Here is a 22,407-nt window from a genome sequence, read left to right as displayed (position 1 = left end):
AAAACACATGCAAGACGGTGACCCAGAGGCTCTGAAGACACTGATAGAATTGAGAGAGTTATTCTCTCGATTGTTAGACCGACAGGCATGCAGACAATTGCGATACCTGTCGCATAGATACTACGAACACGGCAATAAGTGCGGCCGCATGTTGGCTAGAGCTCTTAGGAAGAAGCGCGCGCTCATGTATGTGCATAAGCTACGCCTCTCCTCAGATGCTTACACGGTCAGGTCTTCCCAAATAGCCTCTGGGTTCTGGGATTATTATAACGCTCTTTATAACCTGAACTCAGCACAGACCCCAGAGACCCAGGCTGCAAGAAAGACGGACATTCAAACTTACCTGACTGCATCTGGCCTACCCTCACTGACAGATGAACAGTGCTCCACGCTGGAAGCCCCCATTACTACCACTGAGCTAGAATCCACGGTGAACTCTTTGCCTAATGGGAAGAGCCCAGGCCCTGACGGGTTCACAAAGGCATATTACAAACTGTTTCTACCCGTATTGTCCGAGTCGATGTGCGCCTATTTTAATTCTATAGCAGATGGCACCGCAATCCCTAGCGAAGCCTTATTGGCCTATATTTACGTAATCCCCAAGGAGGGAAAAGATCCCGCTATGCCCCAAAGCTACAGACCCATATCCCTTCTTAATGTGGACATAAAAACTCTAGCTAAGATTCTTGCGACCAGGTTGAAGCACCTAATCCCACTAATTGTTCACCCAGACCAAACAGGGTTTATAACAGGCAGAGAAGCTAGAGACAATTCTATCAGAGCAATTCACCTTATTCATTGGGCGCGCGCCTCCCCTGAATCCCCTCCTTACCTGATCCTGTCCACCGATGCGGAGAAAGCTTTCGATCGGGTGGACTGGACTTATCTTCGTGCTGTGCTGGAGGTGCTAGGCCTCCACTCACACATGCTCACCTGGATCATGGCCCTGTACTCGGACCCACATGCCCAAGTCAAGGTTAATGGCTTCCTTTCTCCGAGATTCCCGATCAGAATTGGTACGAGACAGTGGTGCCCTCTTTCGCCACTTTTGTTCGCCCTGGTGCTGGAACCATTTCTACGTACTGTCAGGGCGAACGCGGATATTAAAGGACTCAAGGTAGGGCACTTGGAGAACAAGCTCTCGGCTTACGCCGATGATGTTCTTTTCCACCTCACGGAACCCCCTGATCTCTTTGCCTAACCTGATGCGGGAACTCCAACATTTTGGGGCACTATACAAAGTCAGAAATATTACCTATTCATTTGACACCTTCCCTGACTGATAGGTTGCAAACTGCCTTCCCATTCACTTGGACTAAATCGTCCCTGAAATACTTAGGCATAAGGCTGACAGACAGGTTTGACACCCTATATACCACTAATTTTCCTTCCCTACTAGCAACTGTGAAAAAAGATTTGGCCCAGTGGACTAAAACTGCTTTCACTTGGATTGGAAGACTCAACATCATCAAAATGAACATTCTCCCACGTGTGTTGTTCTATATGCAAATGATACCGGTAGCCCTACCTAAGAGCTTTTTTGCCCACATATCCAGTCTGATATCAACTTTTGTCTGGAACAATAAAAGACCGAGAATTGCAATCAGACTTTTGAGTCGCCATAGAGACATAGGTGGTCTGGGTCTCCCAGATGCTCAAAGGTATTATAGGGCTCTAGTCCTTTAAAGGATACTTAATTGGCGCTTCCACACTCAATCCAAACTATGGGTCTCCCTAGAAAAATATATGGCGGGGAGAGATTTGGCCTATGCCCCGTGGCTGGCCCGGGAACACAGGGGGCTGTCTACCTCTACTTCTCCGCTGATGACCCAGGCTCTGAAAACCTGGGACCGACTCAATGCCAATTTGGCACTGGCGCCCCCTGTGTCCCCACTGGCCCCATTGGGTGGCTATCTGTGGTTCCTGTCTGGTGAACAGGCGGCTTTCTTTGGCCCCTGGGTGGAGGGTGGTAGCGCCAGTTGTGGTAAATTAATGCAAGATGGTACAGCGCTAATCCTACAATAAATTATACTATCTTGGTGTACTGGGTATCAACTCTTGTCTTTACTGAGGTATAGGATGGTGATCTAAACCACCATGGGGAATATAGCACTATGTGGACGTGCAGGCAGTATGTGCATAATAGAAAAAAATATTAATAAATAAAGGGTGGAGCCCACCAAAAAAACTATACATATGTATCTCTCAGCTTGAATAAAAATAAAACCATGGTGAAATCTACAATAAAATTTTAAAAAATTTAAAAAATTTAAAAATAATAAAATATTCTTTTTCAATAAGATAGTGATTGCCGCTGAGACATTAAATGCCAGTACAAAGTGCTGTGAATTAATATCTGGAAGTTATTATAATTCAGTGAACCAAGATTCATATAAATAAATAGATGGCTAAAAACTAAATAACATAAAAGCAAAAATTGCCAAATGATACAATGTTACATTGAATGTCCAAAGTGATCTTCACAGTTGTGCATCATGCAATATAGTGTCCAGCGCCAACAGGGGGTGCTCAAACTTAAAATAATACAATCCAATAAAGCCTTTCTGAGAATTCTGCGATCCTCCTAGCAGAGTGCTGTCCTGTGTTGCAAGAGAAGTGCTAGCAAGACTTCAGCTGTGTGGGAACAGGCATCATTTAAATCAGGATGCAGGTGTGTGTAGAACGGAGGTGGGCGGGTCTGCGGAACGATCTTGTGACCCGTGATGTCATCGTTATGGAAACATCACAGTACTGCCCGCAGGCAAGGGAGGGAGTCACAAGGAGCTCGGCGGACCAGGAAGTGGCAGATTACGAGGACTACATAGCAACAGGGCGTTTCTGGTAAATATAAAAAAAACATTTCCTCCAAATGTTTGTTTATAGGTTAAAAGAAGTCTTTTAATGGAATTTTTTTTTTTTAGCATGGAACTCCGCTTTAATGATAACAAGAAAAACAGTAACATAGATCCCCATGCATCAAGCAGTAATAGATCCCCTCTAAGCAACAACAGACCCCCCTGCAACAAAATACCCCCCCCCCCAGTAACAATAGATCCAACCCAGCAACAATACACTCCCACCAGAAAAAATAGATACCCCCAGCAACAATAATACCCTAAGCATCAATAGATCCTCCTAACAACAATTGACCCTCGTAACAAAATCCCCCCCCCCTTCCAGTAGTAACAATAGCAATAGGTCCACACAAGCAACAATACATAAAAAAAAAAATAGATCCCCTAGCAACAATAGACCCCCCCCCCCCCACCACCACCACCACCAGAAAATGCAACAGTACACCCCCACCAGAAAAATTAGACCCCCCCGGCAACAGTTAACCCCTGCAACCAAAACCCCCCCTAGTAACAATATACCCCCCCCCCAAAAAAAAAAATAGATCCCCTAGCAACAATATACCCCCCCACCAGAAAATGCAACAGTACACCCCCACCAGAAAAAAATAGACCCCCTCCCAGCATCAATAGATCCCCCTAGCAACAGTTAACCCCTGCAACAAAATCCCCCCCCCCCCTAGTAACAATAGGTCCACCCAAGCAACAATATACCCCCACCAAAAAAAATTGATCCCCCAGCAACAAAAGATTCCCCCTAGCAACAATAGACTCCCCCCCACAAGAAAATACTCCCCGGTAATAATAGATCCACCCCAGCAACAACAGTCTCTGCCCCAGGAAAAATGGATCCCACCAGCAATGATAGACTGCCTGGCAGCAATAGATTCCACCCAGCAGCCAACAACAATAGACCCCTCCCTCAACAGTATATCCCTCCCAGCAACAATTGACCCCACCACAATAAATACACCCAGTAACAATAGACCTGTCAGCATCAATAGATCCCCAAAGCAACAATTGACCCCTGCAACAAAATCCCCCCCCCCACCAGTGCCAATAGGTCCAACTGAGCAACAATAGGCCCCCACCAGAAAAAATAGATCCCCGCAAAAAAAATACTCCCCAGTAACAACAGATCCACCCAAGCAACAACAGGCCCTGACCCAACAAAAGTGGATTCCACTAGCAATGATAGACCCCCCAGCAGCAATAGACCCCCTCTCAGCAGTAGATCCCCCTAGCAACAATAGATCTCCCCCAGCATCAAAAGACCCTCTAGCACACCACACCTTGTCATTATATACATTTAGTGCTGGAAGTGCCAGAACTGCATTCCCCGTGTTCCTGCTGAAAAAAAGACCTGGATAAAGTATAACGAAGGCAAATTTTTTTTTTTAATTTTAAAAAGAGGGAAGAGGGATTAGAACCCTTCTATGAGTTTTTATTGTTCTCTCTGCCCCCATTTGGAAGATTCATCTTGTTTATCTGTCCAGTTTACCATTATCCCTGAAAGTGAAATTAAAAAAAAATCTCAAATTTTGGGTTCTCCCCAGAACAGGAAAAAGATGAGAATAATTCTTCCAATGGGGAAGCTACATCGGGTGACAACCAAGGATTCCCTCACTTAGAAGGGATTTCTTCTCACTTCCTGTTAGCTATGGGACAGGAAATGAGGGGAAATCTGCCCGAAAGAGACACATATGGCATAAAAAACTGGCAAGAGTTAAAGCCTTCCCTTACTCTATTGAAAATGAAAAAAAGTTTTTCTTTTAGTTCTACTTTCATTCATATTATTGTAGAGATTTTAAAAGAGCATATATTGTGCTTTTGATTTGAACAGAGATTTTCGTTAATATAAATAGTTCTTTATTATTTTCTATTTTTCAGATGTATGAGCAAATTAAACACTCAGTCCCCAACAGCTAATGCCATTGAACTACAAGTCATCAATAAAGATGGAGATGATACCAACAAAGGCCTTCTCTCTAATGGAACATCGGAACCCCAACACAAGAACCGGATGGCTGAGACCTAATTCCTAATACGGGACACAGAGAACAATCTTCTCAGACTTTTCATATCTTTATATTATATCACTACCAAAGTCAAGCCGAGCAAAAGATCACAGTCTCCTAGAACCATTCATTTTTTGAAGGCCTGGATGAGAAATCCAAGCCTATTCCGTTCATTTGGGTCTGACGACCATTTTTGGAGCTATTTTGACATCTGAAGATCAAAAATGTCTTTGAATAACAAAAATGATAAAGAAAAAGGGGGGGGGGAACAACATATACTTAGGTATACTTAGTACTTGAAGTATAAGTTATTTTATTACAATGGTGTGGGCACAGCTTATGTAGAGTTATAGTAAGGGGCAACTGTCATGAGAAGCCTCTTTCATTGCAAGTATTCCTACATTTAGATACTATATACACTATATTACCAAAAGTATTGGTATTAACACGCACATGAACTTTAATGGCATCCCTGTCTTAGTCCAGAGGGTTCAATATTGAGTTGGCCCCACCCTTTGCAGCTATAACAGCTTCAACTCTTCTGGGAAGGCTGTCCACAAGGTTTAGAAGTGTGTCTATGGAAATGTTTGACCATTCTTCCAGAAGCGCATTTGTGAGGTCCCTTGCCAAGTCATTTTGGTGGAGGGGGGGATTATGGTGCGGGGTTGTTTTTCAGGGGTTGGGCTTGGCCCCTTAGTTCCAGTGAAGGGAATACTTAAGGTGTCAGGATACCAAGACATTTTGGGCAATTTCATGCTTCCAAATTTGTGGGAACAGTTTGGGGATGGCCCCTTCATGTTCCAACATGACTGCGCACCACAAAGCAAGGTCCATAAAAACATGGATGAGCAAGTTTGGGGTGGAGGAACGTGACTGGCCTGCACAGAATCTTGACCTCAACCCAATAAAAAACCTTTGTGATGAATTGGAATGGAAACTCCGAGCCAAGCCTTCTAGTCCAACATCAGTGCCTGACCTCACAAATGAGCTTCTGGAAGAACGGTCAAACATTCCCATAGACACACTCCTAAACCTTGTGGACAGCCTTCCCAGAAGAGCTGAAGCTGTTATAGCTGCAAAGGGCGGGCCAACTCAATATTGAACCCTATGGACTAAGACTGGGTTGCAATTAAAGTTCATGTGCATGTAAAGGCAGGCGTTCCAATACTTTTGGTAATATAGTGTATACTATAGATAAGAGTAACATTGGCAGAGCCTATCATCAGGACCGGGGACATTTGTTCATGTTCGGTCTGCTGTTTTATTAGAAACAACCAACAGTTGGCTGCATGTGTGCTTCCTCATGGGGGGGCTCTGTGTAAGACAGAAGTGCTGATTGGCTGCTCAAGAGGTGATCGTTAGCTGGTAGGCAGGGTCTCAGACCTTCTACCGCATCAGATTATAGCCTAATCTGTCTTTCTTAAGTATAAACTTCAGTTTCCAAGATGCTGCACCAGGGACCACAGCAGTAAGAAGAACCAGCTTTGGGAAGACAGCACTGGTTTCCAGGCATTGGTAAGTACCTGATTCTTAAAAAGTCAGCAGCTACAAATACTTTTTCAACTGCTGTATAAAATACTGTAGCTGCTGACTTTTACAAATCAGGTACTTACCAGTGCTGTCTTCCCCAAGCCAGTTCTTCTTACCACTGTGGATCCCTCATGCAGCCATCTTGGATATGGCTCATGTTGTGTTAGTGAATGGTCCTACAGCCTCCTGGGACATGTGATGTGTTCCCGAAGGCTGCAGGAGACCAGGAAAAGGGAAAGGGATGTCATCCTCACCTAGGTGACAATGCGGATTACAGAAGTGGTAGTGGCTACCACCGAAAATTGATAATCACCCCCCACAGAAAATAAAATCACTTTATTTCTTTCTCCTTGAGGCTATGTAAGTGCCTGTCTTTGGATAATCTTGGACATGCATGGTCTATCTTTTCTATAAGCTATTGCTTGACATTGAGCAAATAATTAATAATTGGGAGGAGAATCTTATTGCAACTTCTCACCAGACACAGAAAAAAATCAAACACTATTGTGAAGGCATGGCCAAACAACCTTAGAGGTCTGCTGGTGCTTTCAGGCTACTTTCAGACTGAAAGTGCCAGCCGTTAGCGCTAAAGCACCACTAATTTTAGCGGCGCTTTAACGCTTTTTAAGTGGCGCTTTTCGGCCACTAGCAGGGTGCTTTTTACCCCAAAAAAAGGGTAAAAAGTCCAGTTTTGTGGCGCTTTGAAAGCGATTTTAAGGCGATTTGAAAACGCTGCCCATTCATTCCAATGGGCAGGGCGTTTTGGGAGCGCTAAATACAGTGCTCCCAACCCATCCCAAAGATGCTGCTTGCATGACTTTCCGGGACGTCCCGCAAGCGCACCGCCCCCAGTGTGAAAAGACACACACTGGAATGAATTAGCGGCGGTTTTCAGGTGATTTACAGAGGCTATTTCAAACGCTGAAGCATCTGAAAACCGCCCAGTGTAAAAGGGGTCTAAAAGTAAGCTGTGTTTTGCCCATGCAGTTCCTTTCTAGTGCTCTGTGCTGGCAGAGCTGAGTAACAGCCACACCCCTCCACACAAGTGTCCATAGACCAGCTTGTATTGCATAGAAACAGAGGGGTTGTGCCTGACCCAGTCTGTTACAGAGTGCACTGGGTTAACTCTAGGTAGTGAATGAATGAATGAATGAAGCACTACAAATGCAAACTGAATCGCTTCAAGGCTCTTGATCCATCCTGAGTTGTCCTGCTTCTTAGAAGAGGTGATTCTTGAGTTTTTTTCTGAAGGCCCGATGGTTTTCTTCCATGCGGATCTTAGTGGGTAGAGCATTCCATAGCCGTGGTCCTTGGACTGCAAATCTTCGTTCTCCCTTTGATTTGTGCCTGGACTTGGGACTGAGGAGGAGGCTTTGGTTCATTGATCGTAGACTGCGATTAGGTGTGTAGTGTTTTATTTTCTCGCATAGGTATTGCGGAGCATTTCCTTGTGTGCATTTGTGGGTGAGGCAGAGGGTCTTGAATGTGATCCGATTCTTTACGGTTAGCCAGTGTAGGGTCCTCAGGGATGCGGAGATGGATTCCCAGGGTTTTTTTCCGGTTACTAGTCTTGCTACCATGTTTTGGATGACTTGTAAGCGAGCAATCTGGTATTTAGGTAGTCCTATGTACAGGGTGTTTGCGTAGTCGAGTCGGGAATTGATGTTTGTTCTGACTACTGCTGCTTTGTCCTCTTCTGGAATGAACGGAATGAGTCTACGTAGTTGGCGGAGAAGATGGTGAGAGCCGCTGACTACTGAACCTATTTGTGCATCCATCGACATCTTTTGGCTTTGGTGCTTGGGGAGATGGACTGTCCAAGGATGGTGGGTGATGTCCATGGGGTCTTGGTTTTTGTATTATGGTTTGTGTGGAGGAGCAGAAGTTCTGTTTTGGATCTGTTGAGTTTGAGGGAGCTGGTGGTCATCCAGTCGTCTATCAGTGAGAGGCATTTTTCTAGTCGCTGATATTGGTCTTTTTGTCCGGTGATGCGAAAGTAGAGTTGAGTGTCGTCAGCATATGAATGAAAGCAGAGGTCTGATTTTCTGATGATTTTGAGGAGTGGACGGATGTAGATGTTGAAGAGCACGGGTGACAAAGGTGAACCTTGAGGGACTCCATAAGAGATAGCACGGGTTTCAGAGGTGAAGGCTCCTAGTTTCACTGTCTGTGAACGATTTCCTAAGAAGGATGCGAACCATGGTAGATCTGAATTAGTGGTGGAACTACCAGGGTCTCAAAGGTTGCACTTGCGATTAGAGATGGGCCGAACACCCCCTTGTTCGGTTTGCACCAGAACTCCCGAACAGGGCAAAAGTTTGGCCCCCAGTTGCAAACTCCATTTGAAGTCTGTGGGAGGTGAACATGAGAAATCAAAAGTCCCTATTTTGAAGGCTTATTTGCAAGTAATTGGCCATAAAAAGGGTATGGGGGCCCGAATATTGCCCTGGGGGGACATGTATCAATGCAAAAATTTCCAGCCCATGCCAGGTCCTTTAGGGCTGACAGCTAATGACTCATCCATTGTAAAGGACGTGGTGGCCGGCTTCCTGGCCCGCTCCTTACCAACATATTGACTGTGCGCTTGGAGAACACCCGAACGGCGACTTGAGCTGCATTGATTAAGACAGCACCCATTGAAATTAATGTGTTTTGACTTGTCATGTGACTTCATGTGTTGCAATGTGAACTGGGGGCTTATAAAGGGCCCCATGACAGGAGTAAAGAGACCCAGGATCAGTGGAAAAAGCCCCAGGACCAGAGTAAAGAGCCCCGAGGCCTCTGGTGGTCAGAAGGGCCCTTTATTATTTATTACACCAGGGTTCTGAAGGTTTTAGTTATGCCAGATTTAAAAAGGCTGGGGATTCACTCCATGTCCCTATGTGATAGCTGTGGATGCCAGAATGGCAAGTCAGCACTATCATGTGGGAGGAAGGGGAGGTAGTCATATGATCCCCCAAACCTGGAAGTACTTTGCTGACTTGAGCAAACAGGGAATGGAGGGAAAGCAGCTGCAGGGGTGTGCCTTAAGGAGCCATTCACACCATTTTCATATGTTGAGGTGCTTAACATTATGTAGCTTTTTCATTTGAATGGCCTGTCAAAAATAAATTGCAATGGAGCACCTGCACCTTTATGTTGTGATGCAGGTCCACTGTAGTGCACTGTGTATGTGGGTTGGAGTGCAATAAGGGGCCATCCACTGCAGCTCTCATACTGTATGCAGTGCATTAGCATGCATTGTGGTAGTGCATGCTATTACACTCTTTGTGGTTTTAAAGTGATATTAAAGTTAATTATTTTTTTTTTTAATAAAAAACGTCATACTTACCTGCTCTATGCAGTGGTTTTGCATAGAGCAGCCCTTATCCTCCTCTTCTTGGGTCCCCCGCCAGCGCTTCTGGCCCTTCCCTCCTGCCTAGTGCCCCCAGAGCATGTCGCTTGCTGTGGAGCCACTCGAGCAGGCTCGCTTCTGAGCCGCTGCTCTGTGTGTCCATTCACACGCACAGACCAACGGTTCAACCACACCCCCTATCTCTCTCCTCGTTGGCTCACTGGCGGTGATTGACAGTGTGCTGTCTCATCCAGTGAGGAGACAAAGTCTCCGGAGAGCGAAATGCTCTCGTGCACGTTGCTGGATCGAGATGGGGCTCAGTTAGGTGTTATGGAGGGGGGGGGGGGGGCTGCTGCGCACAGAAGGTTTTTTACCTTCATGCACAGAATGCATGATGGTAAAAAAAACTTGAGCCTTTACAACCACTTTAGAAAGTCCTTAAAAGGGAACTAAACCCTTTAAGCTGTGCCCAATAAAGGCAGTCAGAGGCAAAAGGACTAGTCACTACTATTGCCTGTGATCTCCCTGCAGCTTGATTTTCCTGTTGCTGACTTATCATGCACTGTGGAGGTGGCCATCTTGGTAGAGGCAGGGCTTTGCTTCCTCATGTCAGATCCTCCAGCAAGGAGAACAGTGAGCCACTGCTCTGTGTGTCTATTCACACATAGAGCCACAGTTCAGCCCCACCCACTCTCTCACCTCATTGGCTCACTGGCTGTGATTGACAGCAGTGGGAGGGAATAGCTCCTGCTGCTGTCTCAGCCGATGAGGAGAAAGAGTCCCCAGGGAGCCAAGGCTCTCGTGCACATCGCTGGATTGTGATGGGGCTCAGTCAAGTATTAGGGAGGCTTCCGCACACAGAAGGTTTTTTTACCTTCATGCAAAGAATGCATGAAGGTAAAAAAACCTTGAACTTTTACAACCACTTTAGGAAGTCCTTAAAGTGGAAGTAAACCCTCCTATCATATTCAGCCAAGGAAGCTGCTATCTTGGCCTCTGTTTGATTTTCAACTGCCATGATGCTGCACATGCGATCAGTTGTGACTTCAGCCATTGGATGGTTTGACAGTTTGGTTGAGAGTACAACCAATGTGACAGTTACATTCCTGGAACGCGCCAGGAATGTAACCTTTTTTTTTAAACTGTTAAATCAATAGGTTTACTTCCACTTTAAAAAGGAACTAAACCTTTGAAGCTGTACCCTAAAAAGACAGACAGAGGCAAAAGGACCAGTCACTAGAATTTCCTGTGATCTCCCTACAGCTTGATTTTCCTGTTGCTGAGCTATCATGCTTTGTTCTGCACTGTGGATGTGGGCATCTGGGTGGAGGCAGGCAGGGCTTTCCTTCCTCATGTCAGATCCTCCAGCAAGGAGAACAATTAACAGTGTGAAGCACAAATGTGATATCACCAAATCTCACTTCAAACCCCCTGAGATTAGCACTCAGAGGCAACAGAGGCTCCTACTGCAGATATACAGCTAGGAGACTACAAAACAGGAGTGCCTGGGCACACCTACATACCTGGAAGTACACTGCATTTTGTTAGAAAGAATTCTAGCTAAAAGGTAGATTTTTCATGGTACTGCTTAAAAGCAATTCACATTTGTAGATCTTCCCTATGATAGAGGAAATCTTCCCTTTTTCATTCAGTTCCACTTTAAGTGAACCATTGGGTTTGCCCTGCATGGGTAATGCCCACGTTTCCTTGCGGCCAGTGTTGATGGGCTGAAAATGTAGCCCACTCGTAACATCAGCCTGAGATCCTTCTGCAATCATTCAGACTTTATTGCAGGTGCATTTTACCTACAGTTGGCTCTTTCTGATCTGCATTTGACCCGCTTAAAGCTGCTTTTGCATTCCCATAGACTTGTATTGGAAGTGAAGAAGCTCTGGATGCAGACCCTTATAACATGGATGGGCTGCTGTTCCCATTATGATAATAAGGCCCCGTTCAGATTTGGCCGATTAGAAATCACAGGCAGAATTGGTGCGATTCTGCCCATGATTACAATTCTCAGCAAAACGCACAACGCACGTTTGAGTGACATTCATCCTGAATGGCATCCCAAACATGGTGCAATTTTGCCGCAATTGTTGCACGATAAACACGGTAAAGCATGTGTGTAAAATCATGCCTGGCTCAAGGCCAAAATTTGGTCCCTGAGCTTCTTCGGCATGACAAACACACATAGGGCAGCCCATTCAAGCCCTGTGTGCAACACACGGAAACGCGTGTGAATCGCTCTTTTAAAATCACAAGCACTACACAATATACAAATGGGGCCTGATGAGGTCCGATGAACCCCAAATTGCGTGGAGCGCCTGGGGAAGTTGTATTGAACACAGTGACACACCCATTTTTCTTCGCAAGTCGGTGACAAAAATAATTCAGTTTAAATTTTATGTCTGTGCTAGGCAGCCATGTAAAGTGAATCATTTGACAGAAAAAAAAAAACATGCCAGCTTCAAACACATTTAACAAAAGTCAAAAGCATTATAAAACCCCACTAACATCATTGCAAGGTAAAAGCAATGCAATGTGTCTTAACCTCCATTAGCCAGATTGATCAGATGGCACTTAATGCAGCCCTGTCCTAAATGGCCAGATCATAAATAGTCTGGCAGAACAGCTAAGTAATATATGTCCTGAGTTTTTTTTTTTTTTTAACTACCAAAAGTCAAACTCTATCCATATTCCATAAATCCTGCAGTGGTGGGGTTACCTTCATAAAAAGTAGATACACTGATGTGTGGGAAGATGATAGTCAGTTAAACACCAAACATGCTGTACAGGACACCAGAGTTGGGTCCTGGATGGGAGATACATGTTATTTTGGTTATGGTTCCTTTAAGGGGAAGACTTGAATGTAGTTTGGAATACTCAAGGGGTCTCACCCATGCAGGGTGAGGGCCGGGTTTTGGTGGCCTTTGCATTACCCTGAGGCAGACCTGAACCCTAAAACCCTGGTGTGAGACTGGTATACTGGCTGTGATCCTCCTTGTTCTTTTCATTATGCCACAATTATGGACTGTTTTCATTTACATTTGCTGAAGAAAGCTATTTTGTTTGCTTGATTTTTCAAAACAAAGACTGTTTTACTTTTACAAGCGGCTGGCTGGTGATCCTGGGCTCCCCATATTACAGCGCTTAGGCCCCATTCACTTGGCAATTTGGACTTGCAAGCGGAATTGACGCAATTCTGCCCATGATTCCAAATCACGTGGCAATTAGTGCAAATCATGCAACGCACGTTTGTGTGCGATTTATTCTAAATGGCACCTTAACACTGTGCAATTTTGCAGCGATTGTTACATATAAAGTAGTTTTTAAGGATCAATAAAGACACCAGTCCATGCATGAATCATGCTGCAATCATGGCAAAATGTGACTTTAAACATTGTGTGAAGCCTGTCACCCCAAACAGGAGCAGGACCTTTTTTGGGGCGATGAACGTGCATGGGGCAGCCCATTGAAATGAATGAGCTGCCCTATGCATGACATGTGACAATCACTCACACAACATCATGGATGGGAACACGAGTTCCCAATGCATGAAACGTGAATGGGGCCTTATGCCCCGTACACACGGTCGGACATTGATCGGACATTCCGACAACAAAATCCTAGGATTTTTTCCGACGGATGTTGGCTCAAACTTGTCTTGCATACACACGGTCACACAAAGTTGTCGGAAAATCCGATCATTCTGGACGCGGTGACGTAAAACACGTACGTCGGGACTATAAACGTGGCAGTAGCCAATAGCTTTCATCTCTTTATTTATTCTGAGCATGCGTGGCACTTTGTGCGTCGGATTTGTGTACACATGATCGGAAATTCCAACAACAAGCTTCGATCGCACATTTTCCGTCGAAAAATCCGACCGTGTGTACAGGGCATTAGGCTACAAGGTCCAGCAGGATAATAAAACACGTTAGACCTCCTGAGTGAAACATACATATTATTCTTATATTCAGTCTCTAACAAATCATAATTTCATTCTGTTCTATATTATGTTGGTTTTCAGATAGTAAAACCATGTCATATTATTATTAGCATTATTATTAGCATTATTAATATTAGCATTATAAGAATATCTGTTGAAGCATTATAAAATACTTTGGCACATCCATCAACAAATCCCTCACCCGTTTGATTGGATGTCATTAGATCTGTGAGACCCTCTGATTGAACAAAAAATGCTGTTGCATTTGGCAACTACTGTAAAGCTCTTACTATGTAACTATGCAACTATGTAATGACTGGGTGAACCTTGCTTAAGTATTATCCAATCTCTTTTGTTTTACTGTTGCTTTTTTCTTGTTTTTTTATGTATTTCCTGTAAATAATTCCTGCACTGTTTCTCTATTCTTTTCATTAAAAAAAAAAATATTGAAAAATCGCTAAGCTAAATCTCTGAATGCTCTAATTTGAAATTGAAATAACTTTTGCCTCTGTGGGGAGCTAGCATATTATAAACTCTGTTACATTCCAGTCTGGGAGTGGCAGCGAGTGATATAGACATTATTCTTAAGGGTCAGAATTGCAACAACATATGCTGTTATTGGTGCTTTTCCCTTAAATCACAAGGTGGCGGCTGCTGTACTTGTATAACGTATCTAGTAGCAGAGCCTGAAATGATGAAGAAGGCCTCTATTACACCTCTGAGTTGGGGCCCCTAGTAGTGTGAACAGGAAGCACAGGAGTGCAGAGTGGCACGAGTGCCTGTAAGTCTTGCTAGCAGAGCAGGTGTCCAACCAGGCAGGGGAAGTCACCAGAGGTCTTCAGTGAAGCAGGGAGTCTGGCCCCTAATCCATGTGCCCGGCCCCTAATCTACATGCAGGGCACCGAACGCATGGATTCCAATGGGTTTTTTTATAGTTTTTTTTTTTAGAAGCACACAAGGCTCTAATTGGCTTCAAAAAAGGGTGGGCTTGGGGTGCAGAGCACTGTGCCCTAAGCCCACCCACTTGTGTGACAATAGCAAATTATTATTCGCTATTGTCTTCCCGATTCTCCTCCTGGCAAATCAGGAAGCGGGTCCATAGACCCGTCACCCAATTGACCGAGAGGAGAAGCGATCCTTTTGGATGCCGAGGAGGAGTAGGGAGGAGACGCAGGGGAAGCCGCCATGAAGACGAGGAGGAGGAGACGCAGGTTGAAGCTGCTGCCCAGGGGAAGCGCTGCCCGCAACCTGGATGGGGTAAGTGCGACTGACGGGGGTGTGGATGCGGCGGGTGGATGGATAAGCAGACAGCCGGAAGGCAGGCAAACCCTGGTGACAGCAGGAGGAATATCAGAGTCTGGCAGGCTGGGTCATACACTGGCAAGACAGATGCGGTACAGGGGCACAGGCAAAAGCGTGGCCAGGGTACAAGCCGGGTCAGGAGCCGATCAGTGGAGCAATAGCAAATGGAGCAGTCAGAAGCAGTGGTCAGAAGGCAAGCCGAGGTCAATACAGGCAGAGTTCAGGGAGTAGTCATCAGGAGTCGGGACAGCAACTGAAGTCAGGATACGGGAACGCAGGGTCTCAGGTCACATGGACAGCTGAAGACACAGCAGCACTGAACCTGAGCATTGGCTCAGTTTAAATAGCCGATTTGGGGCCAACATCTGTCACAGATGCGTGTGAGCACTCATTCACGCACGCAGAAGGAATGTGGATTATCCTGTGAAGATGCACAGAAGTCCACCCAGAGGAGCCATCTTGTCTACTGGTATGCCCATCCTGACAGCATGTTTTTAAAGCATATAGAAATAAATTAGTGTGGTCTGAAGCACAATATTAATGAGCCTGCATCCCTAAATATATAAAAAGATACATTGGTCATGGGACTTTCTACGAGGCAAATCACTCCAAAACCATAATAGTACACATGATTACAAATTTATTCCATGGTAGCAGATTTCATAGTTTATAGACGCAATAAAATTCCAACTAAAAAATAATGAGCTGATCCATAATAAACTAACATACTGTATATTCTCGAGTATAAGCCGACCCGAATATAAGCCGAGGCACCTAATTTTACCACAAAAAACTGGGAAAATTTATTGACTCGAGTATAAGCCTAGGGTGAGAAATGCAGCAACAACTGTAAGTGGAAAAGAGGGTCAACTATGCCCATCTGCAGCCTCACTGTGCCCATTTGCAGCCTCACTGTGCCCATCTGTATGCCTCACTGTGCCCATCTCCCTGCCTCACTGTGTCCATCTCCCTGCCTCACTGTGTCCATCTGCAGCCTTATGTACCTTGATCTTCAGAACACCGGCGCTGTGACATGCAATCAGTCTAGTCGGCGGCCCTCCAGTGTAACAAAGCCCCGCCTCCTCCTCGTCCTCATCTGTGACGGAACACTCATTCAGTTTCCCAGCAGTGAGTCAGTGTTCTGCCTATCACGGACGAGGACGAGGAGGAGGTGGGGCTTTTTTACACTGGATGGCCATCAACTAGGCGGCACTTTACAGCGCCGGGAGATCGGGCGCATGAGGCTGCAGATGGACACAGTGAGGCAGGGAGACTCGAGTATAAGCTGAGGGGGGCTTTTCCAGCACAAATGCTGAAAAACCCGGCTTATACTCGAGTATATACGGTAATAAACAATATAAAATTAATTAACAAAAAACTTTGTATACGTATACATGATGTTTTTTGCAGATAGAGATACATGATTACATAATGACTCCTCTTGGTATTCGTATGCATAATGTTGTTTTGCAGATGGAAATGCATGATTACATGGAACACAACAATCCAGAAGTTCTTAGAATCCTATAACTCATTTCATGGATCCCTGTCCACTTCCTCAGGCGTAGCTGGAAGAAAATTGTCTAAAAGAATAAGAAAATGGTAATAGTAATAGTATTGCATACAAAATAGATGACTCCCAAGAGAAGGAGAGGCGGTTAAAGAGAAAAGGGAATATTGTGGGCAAATAGCCCTATTACTTACAGGTCAGCTCAAAAACAGGCCCAGCGGCCCAGTGAGTAGAGAGTACAAGGGAATGTCTGTCTCAGGGGCTGTGGTGACGTGACTGAAACAGACCTCAGGGGCAATTGTAGGGTGGACCAAGTTTCCATTATAAGGTGAATCCATGAAATATGTGAATTGGTGATGGCACATCTTGCCATCAGTTGTCTATAAAAAATGAAATATATGAATATAAATTGCGGATTCAAAATAAATATTCAGATCCATAATGTGTGGCATGTGACAAGGAGACAAGAATGTTAAAAAAAAAGTGAGCAAAGTGAAGATAATGTAGAACTGGTGAATCAAAGTAAACATGGAAAAAAATGCAGTGTGAAACTGACCCAGATTGTCAAAAAAGGTAAATGCAAAATCCCCCCCCCCCCCCAAAAAAAAAGCGTTAACTAAGTAACCTGCCCCAGTGATAATCACTCTTGGCACTTAAATTGTTGTCCCAATGCTGGAAAATCTCTGGACAGGTGAAGCTGAGAGTGCAACTGTCACTATGATCACATCAAATGACCGGATGTGATTTGCGCCATTTAAGATCTGCTCATCATTGCATACAAAGATTTTCTTACTCGTATAAGCTAGTACTGATCCTTCCCTTCCCTCTTCTGTACAGTAAAGGGATGTATGCTTTGATACACAGTGTGAATAGAATTTTACTTTTCTCTTGTTTTTGTGCATAAATGGATTTGCAATTCTCAAAGATTTTTTAATACCAACCATTGAAAGTCGAATATTACAAAAAAAAAAAAAAACGTGCTCCAAGACTGATGATGCACCATCCATTGTTCTCAGACACTGACAAATAAATTATTAGGTACAAAATGAAAAAGATACCGAAAACTACAGGTGCCAAAAAGGTGGCCAAATCACAGATGCAAAAAAATGCACCATGAGGAACGTTCTGAAAAATAAACCCAATATATGCCAGACATGGGCATATTACATTAGTAAACATTCATCTCAGCTCCCCAAAATGGATAAACAATTGCTAAATGCCACACATTCCCACCTATGGTAGCTCCATTGAGTAGAATCAGCAGCTCCATGACCAAGTCAATAACAACACATAATGAGCTTCTAAGAGGTCACCCCAAATTTTATTGGGTTCTATTAACACATTATCACAAGTTGACTAAATTTGGATTTTTCCAGATGTTCCTCAATGTTTTACCCCTTGTATAGTCTATTAGAGCCATACATATGGTCCCTGTATTCTAAATTAGAGTTGGTCTTAAACTTAGGACAATATTAGATTTAGACCAAGTTTCATGAATTTTTGTTTCTCAATCTGAATTTAAGTGTTATATTTGACATTTCAGATTCCCAAAAGGCTTCTGGGAGAAAGGAACCAAAGGCTTCTGCAAAGGCTACAGCTGCCCTATATTTGCTTCTGTTGGTCCCTAAGCATACTTAGCGTGACTGGTAGTCCCACCAGGTTCCACCCTTACATCTTAGTATCCCTGGTAGAATGATTTAAATTAAGTGGCTCGGGCTATTTCTTGGCCATATGATCTCATCCTGGAGACCTGCCAAGAGCTTCCCAAATCATTCTCCACAATTTGGCATCATCTGCACCTCTCTATTTTTGGTGCCTGGTTCAGATTTCCATTGACTTCAGAGGTATGTTAGGTTTGGAAATTCCACATTCCACCCCCATTGCATTGACTTCTATTTGGTAATATACCGCATAGGCTGGAACAATCACAACAGACAATCTTGTCATGTCAGACAAAAGTATGGTTTGTATGCATAGCAATATTACATCTATGTTTTTAGGGTAACATGGAATTACTCAGAAGGATGCAGACTAATTGGCCCTCATCAATATTAAAAATGCTAAGACTGAATATAGTATTAGATAGTCTGTCTTTTCTTTGCTTAATAGGATAGACATGAGCATTTAGATCAGTGGTTGTCAACTTGTACATAGGCTGGCTGGTGGGGCCTGGGCTTACATGGGTAGCTGTGGTTGTTCATCACATCCTCCATGTTCCCCAATAACTCATTGGGCAACGAGTACTGGGTCACAGGTGAGGCCTGCCCCATGGAGGGGGGGAGAAGACTACATTAGGCGCTTGGTACATGGTCACTTTGTCTTTGTGTCGTCTTCATCAATGCCCCAGGACAAGGTTAAGTTTGCCATGGGGGAATACTCGACCTTTAGCCAGGCCTCTACTCTTAGAGATGAATGTACACCTTGAACACTGACACTGCAACTGTTCTCCAGTTACCCTCAGTTCCCCCGTGACAATGTACACCTTCTCTGTAATCTGAATTTAGGAGGGACACACTGAGCCTTGTCCACATCAACCTGTCCAGCATTTTCCAATACTACTCCCAAGTAGCGGAATGGGCCCCGCTGTGCACTCTGCGTGGGCTCCACACATGCACTAACCCAACTCTCCAATTTCCATACCTCTGTACAGAATGGAAAAACCTTTGCAACCCCATCCTGTTGCTTATGGATAGAAACTGGCCAAGGGGACGCTGGGACTGTCTCTACTTTCATTAATGCAAAACTGGCCAGCAAATCTGGACAAAAATTCAAACATTTGTTAAAATTTGAATTCTGCAGATCTGAACCTCATTATCAGCAGCTGTGCAGTACACTAGATGAATATAAACCTAGACACATACTTTACATATACGCAGTGCATAGGCGTGCGCACAGGGTGTGCCAGGTGTGCCCGGGCACACCCTAATTACCCCGTTTGGTGCATGTTCCCCCTGTTTAGACCCCTGATATTTCACCAAATAAAGAAAATTCTCCTTTTTTTCTGCTAAAATAATTGTAAAAATAAATAAATAAAATTGTAAAGAATATTAAAAATAAAAACTACTGACACTGTCCACTGCCCTGCTGACACCAATCTCTGCCCTCATGACACCATCCACTGCTCTACATACACCGTCCACTGCCCTACTGACACCAATCTCTGCCCTTATGACACCGTCCACTGCTCTCCTGACACCGCCCACTGCTCTACTGACACCATCCACTGCTCTATTGACACCATCCACTGCCCTACTGACACCGCCTACTGCTCTACTGACACCAATCTCTGCCCTTATGACACCATCCACTGCTCTCCTGACACCATCCACTGCTCTATTGACACCATACACTGCCCTACTGACACCGCCCACTGCTCTACTGACACCGCCCACTGCTCTACTGACACCGCCCACTGCTCTACTGACACCGTCCACTGCTCTACTGACACCGTCCACTGCTCTACTGACACCATCCACTGCTCTACTGACACCATCCACTGTCCTACTGACACCGCCCACTGCTCTACTGACACCAATCTCTGCCCTTATGACACCTTCCACTGCTCTCCTGACACCTTCCACTGCTCTCCTGACACCGTCCACTGCTCTATTGACACCATCCACTGCCCTACTGACACCGCCCACTGCTCTACTGACACCGTCCACTGCTCTACTGACACCGTCCACTGCTCTACTGACACCGCCCACTGCTCTAATGACACGTCCACTGCCCTACTGACACCGTCCACTGCTCTACTGACACCATCTACTGCTCTACTGACACCATCCACTGTCCTACTGACACCGCCCACTGCTCTACTGACACCAATCTCTGCCCTTATGACACCTTCCACTGCTCTCCTGACACCTTCCACTGCTCTCCTGACACCGTCCACTGCTCTATTGACACCATCCACTGCCCTACTGACACCGCCCACTGCCCTACTGACACCGTCCACTGCTCTACTGACACCATCTACTGCTCTACTGACACCATCCACTGTCCTACTGACACCGCCCACTGCTCTACTGACACCAATCTCTGCCCTTATGACACCTTCCACTGCTCTCCTGACACCATCCACTGCTCTATTGACACCATCCACTGCCCTACTGACACCGCCCACTGCTCTACTGACACCGCCCACTGCTCTACTGACACCGTCCACTGCTCTACTGACACCGCCCACTGCTCTAATGACACGTCCACTGCCCTACTGACACCGTCCACTGCTCTACTGACACCATCTACTGCTCTACTGACACCATCCACTGCCCTACTGACACCATCCACTGCTCTACTGACACCATCCACTGCCCTACTGACACCATCCACTGCCCTACTGACACCGTCCACTGCTCTACTGACACTGTCCACTGCCCTACTGACACCGTCCACTGCCCTACTGACACCATCCACTGCTCTACTGACACCATCCACTGCCCTACTGACACCGTCCACTGCTCTACTGACACCATTCTCTGCCCTACTGACACCATCCACTGCCCTACTGACACCAATCTCTGCCCTTATGACATCATCCACTGCTCTCCTGACACCATCCACTGCCCTACTGACACTGCCCACTGCTCTACTGACACCGTCCACTGCTCTACTGACACCGTCCACTGCTCTACTGACACCGTCCACTGCTCTACTGACACCATCCTCTGCTCTACTGACACCATCCTCTGCTCTACTGACACCGTCCTCTGCTCTACTGACACCGTCCACTGCCCTACTGACACCATCCACTGCCCTACTGACACCGCCCACTGCTCTAATGACACCAATCTCTGCCCTTATGACACCGTCCACTGCTCTCCTGACACCATCCACTGCTCTATTGACACCATCCACTGCCCTACTGACACCGTCCACTGCTCTCCTGACACCATCTACTGCTCTATTGACACCATCCACTGCCCTACTGACACCGTCAACTGCTCTACTGACACCATCCACTGCTCTACTGACACCATCCACTGCCCTACTGACACCATCCACTGCCCTACTGACACCGTCCACTGCCCTACTGACACCATCCACTGCCCTACTGACACCATCCACTGCCCTACTGACACCGTCCACTGCCCTACTGACACCATCCACTGCTCTACTGACACCATCCACTGCTCTACTGACACCGTCCACTGCCCTACTGACACCATCCACTGCCCTACTGACACCGTCCACTGCCCTACTGACACCAATCTCTGCCCTTATGACATCATCCACTGCTCTCCTGACACCATCCACTGCTCTATTGACACCATCCACTGCCCTACTGACACCGTCAACTGCTCTACTGACACCATCCACTGCTCTACTGACACCATCCACTGCCCTACTGACACCATCCACTGCCCTACTGACACCATCCACTGCCCTACTGACACCATCCACTGCTCTACTGACACCATCCACTGCTCTACTGACACCATCCACTGCTCTACTGACACCGTCCACTGCTCTACTGACACCATCCACTGCTCTACTGACACCATCCACTGCCCTACTGACACCATCCACTGCCCTACTGACACCATCCACTGCTCTACTGACACCATCCACTGCTCTACTGACACCGTCCACTGCTCTACTGACACCATCCACTGCTCTACTGACACCGTCCACTGCTCTACTGACACCGTCCACTGCCCTACTGACACCATCCACTGCTCTACTGACACCATCCACTGCCCTACTGACAGTCTGCACATCCAGCTTTTGTCTGACGAAAAATCGGATTCGGCTGTCGAAAGTACCGTACTAACGATCCGAGAATCGGCAGCCAGCTCGTCGACTGAAAATTTCCATCCGATTCCTGTATTGTATGTACGGGCCTTAAGACTCAGCGCATGGGGGGGGGACGTGATTTTAGGCAGGTTGAAATGTGAGGTTCTTGCAAG

General features: G+C 45.7%; 1 protein-coding gene across 3 annotated transcripts in view; it reads left to right on the top strand.

Moving 5' to 3' along the window:
- The window catches only part of LOC141110362 (uncharacterized), a 98,669-nt gene extending 93,275 nt beyond the window's left edge, over positions 1-5,394 (top strand). For all 3 annotated transcript variants that reach the window (XM_073601670.1, XM_073601672.1, XM_073601671.1), the window contains one exon: positions 4,743-5,394. In XM_073601670.1, the coding sequence (XP_073457771.1) occupies positions 4,743-4,890 (148 nt within the window). In that variant the 3' untranslated portion in view covers positions 4,891-5,394. The remainder of the gene's footprint in view (positions 1-4,742) is intronic.
- The last annotated feature ends 17,013 nt before the right edge of the window (positions 5,395-22,407 follow it).

The sequence above is a fragment of the Aquarana catesbeiana genome, linkage group LG10 (assembly GCF_042186555.1).
Source record: "Aquarana catesbeiana isolate 2022-GZ linkage group LG10, ASM4218655v1, whole genome shotgun sequence".
In the NCBI taxonomy this organism is placed as follows: Eukaryota; Metazoa; Chordata; class Amphibia; order Anura; family Ranidae; genus Aquarana; species Aquarana catesbeiana.
The sequence above is the reverse complement of the archived record's forward strand: the minus strand, read 5'-3'. Positions and strand labels throughout refer to the sequence as shown.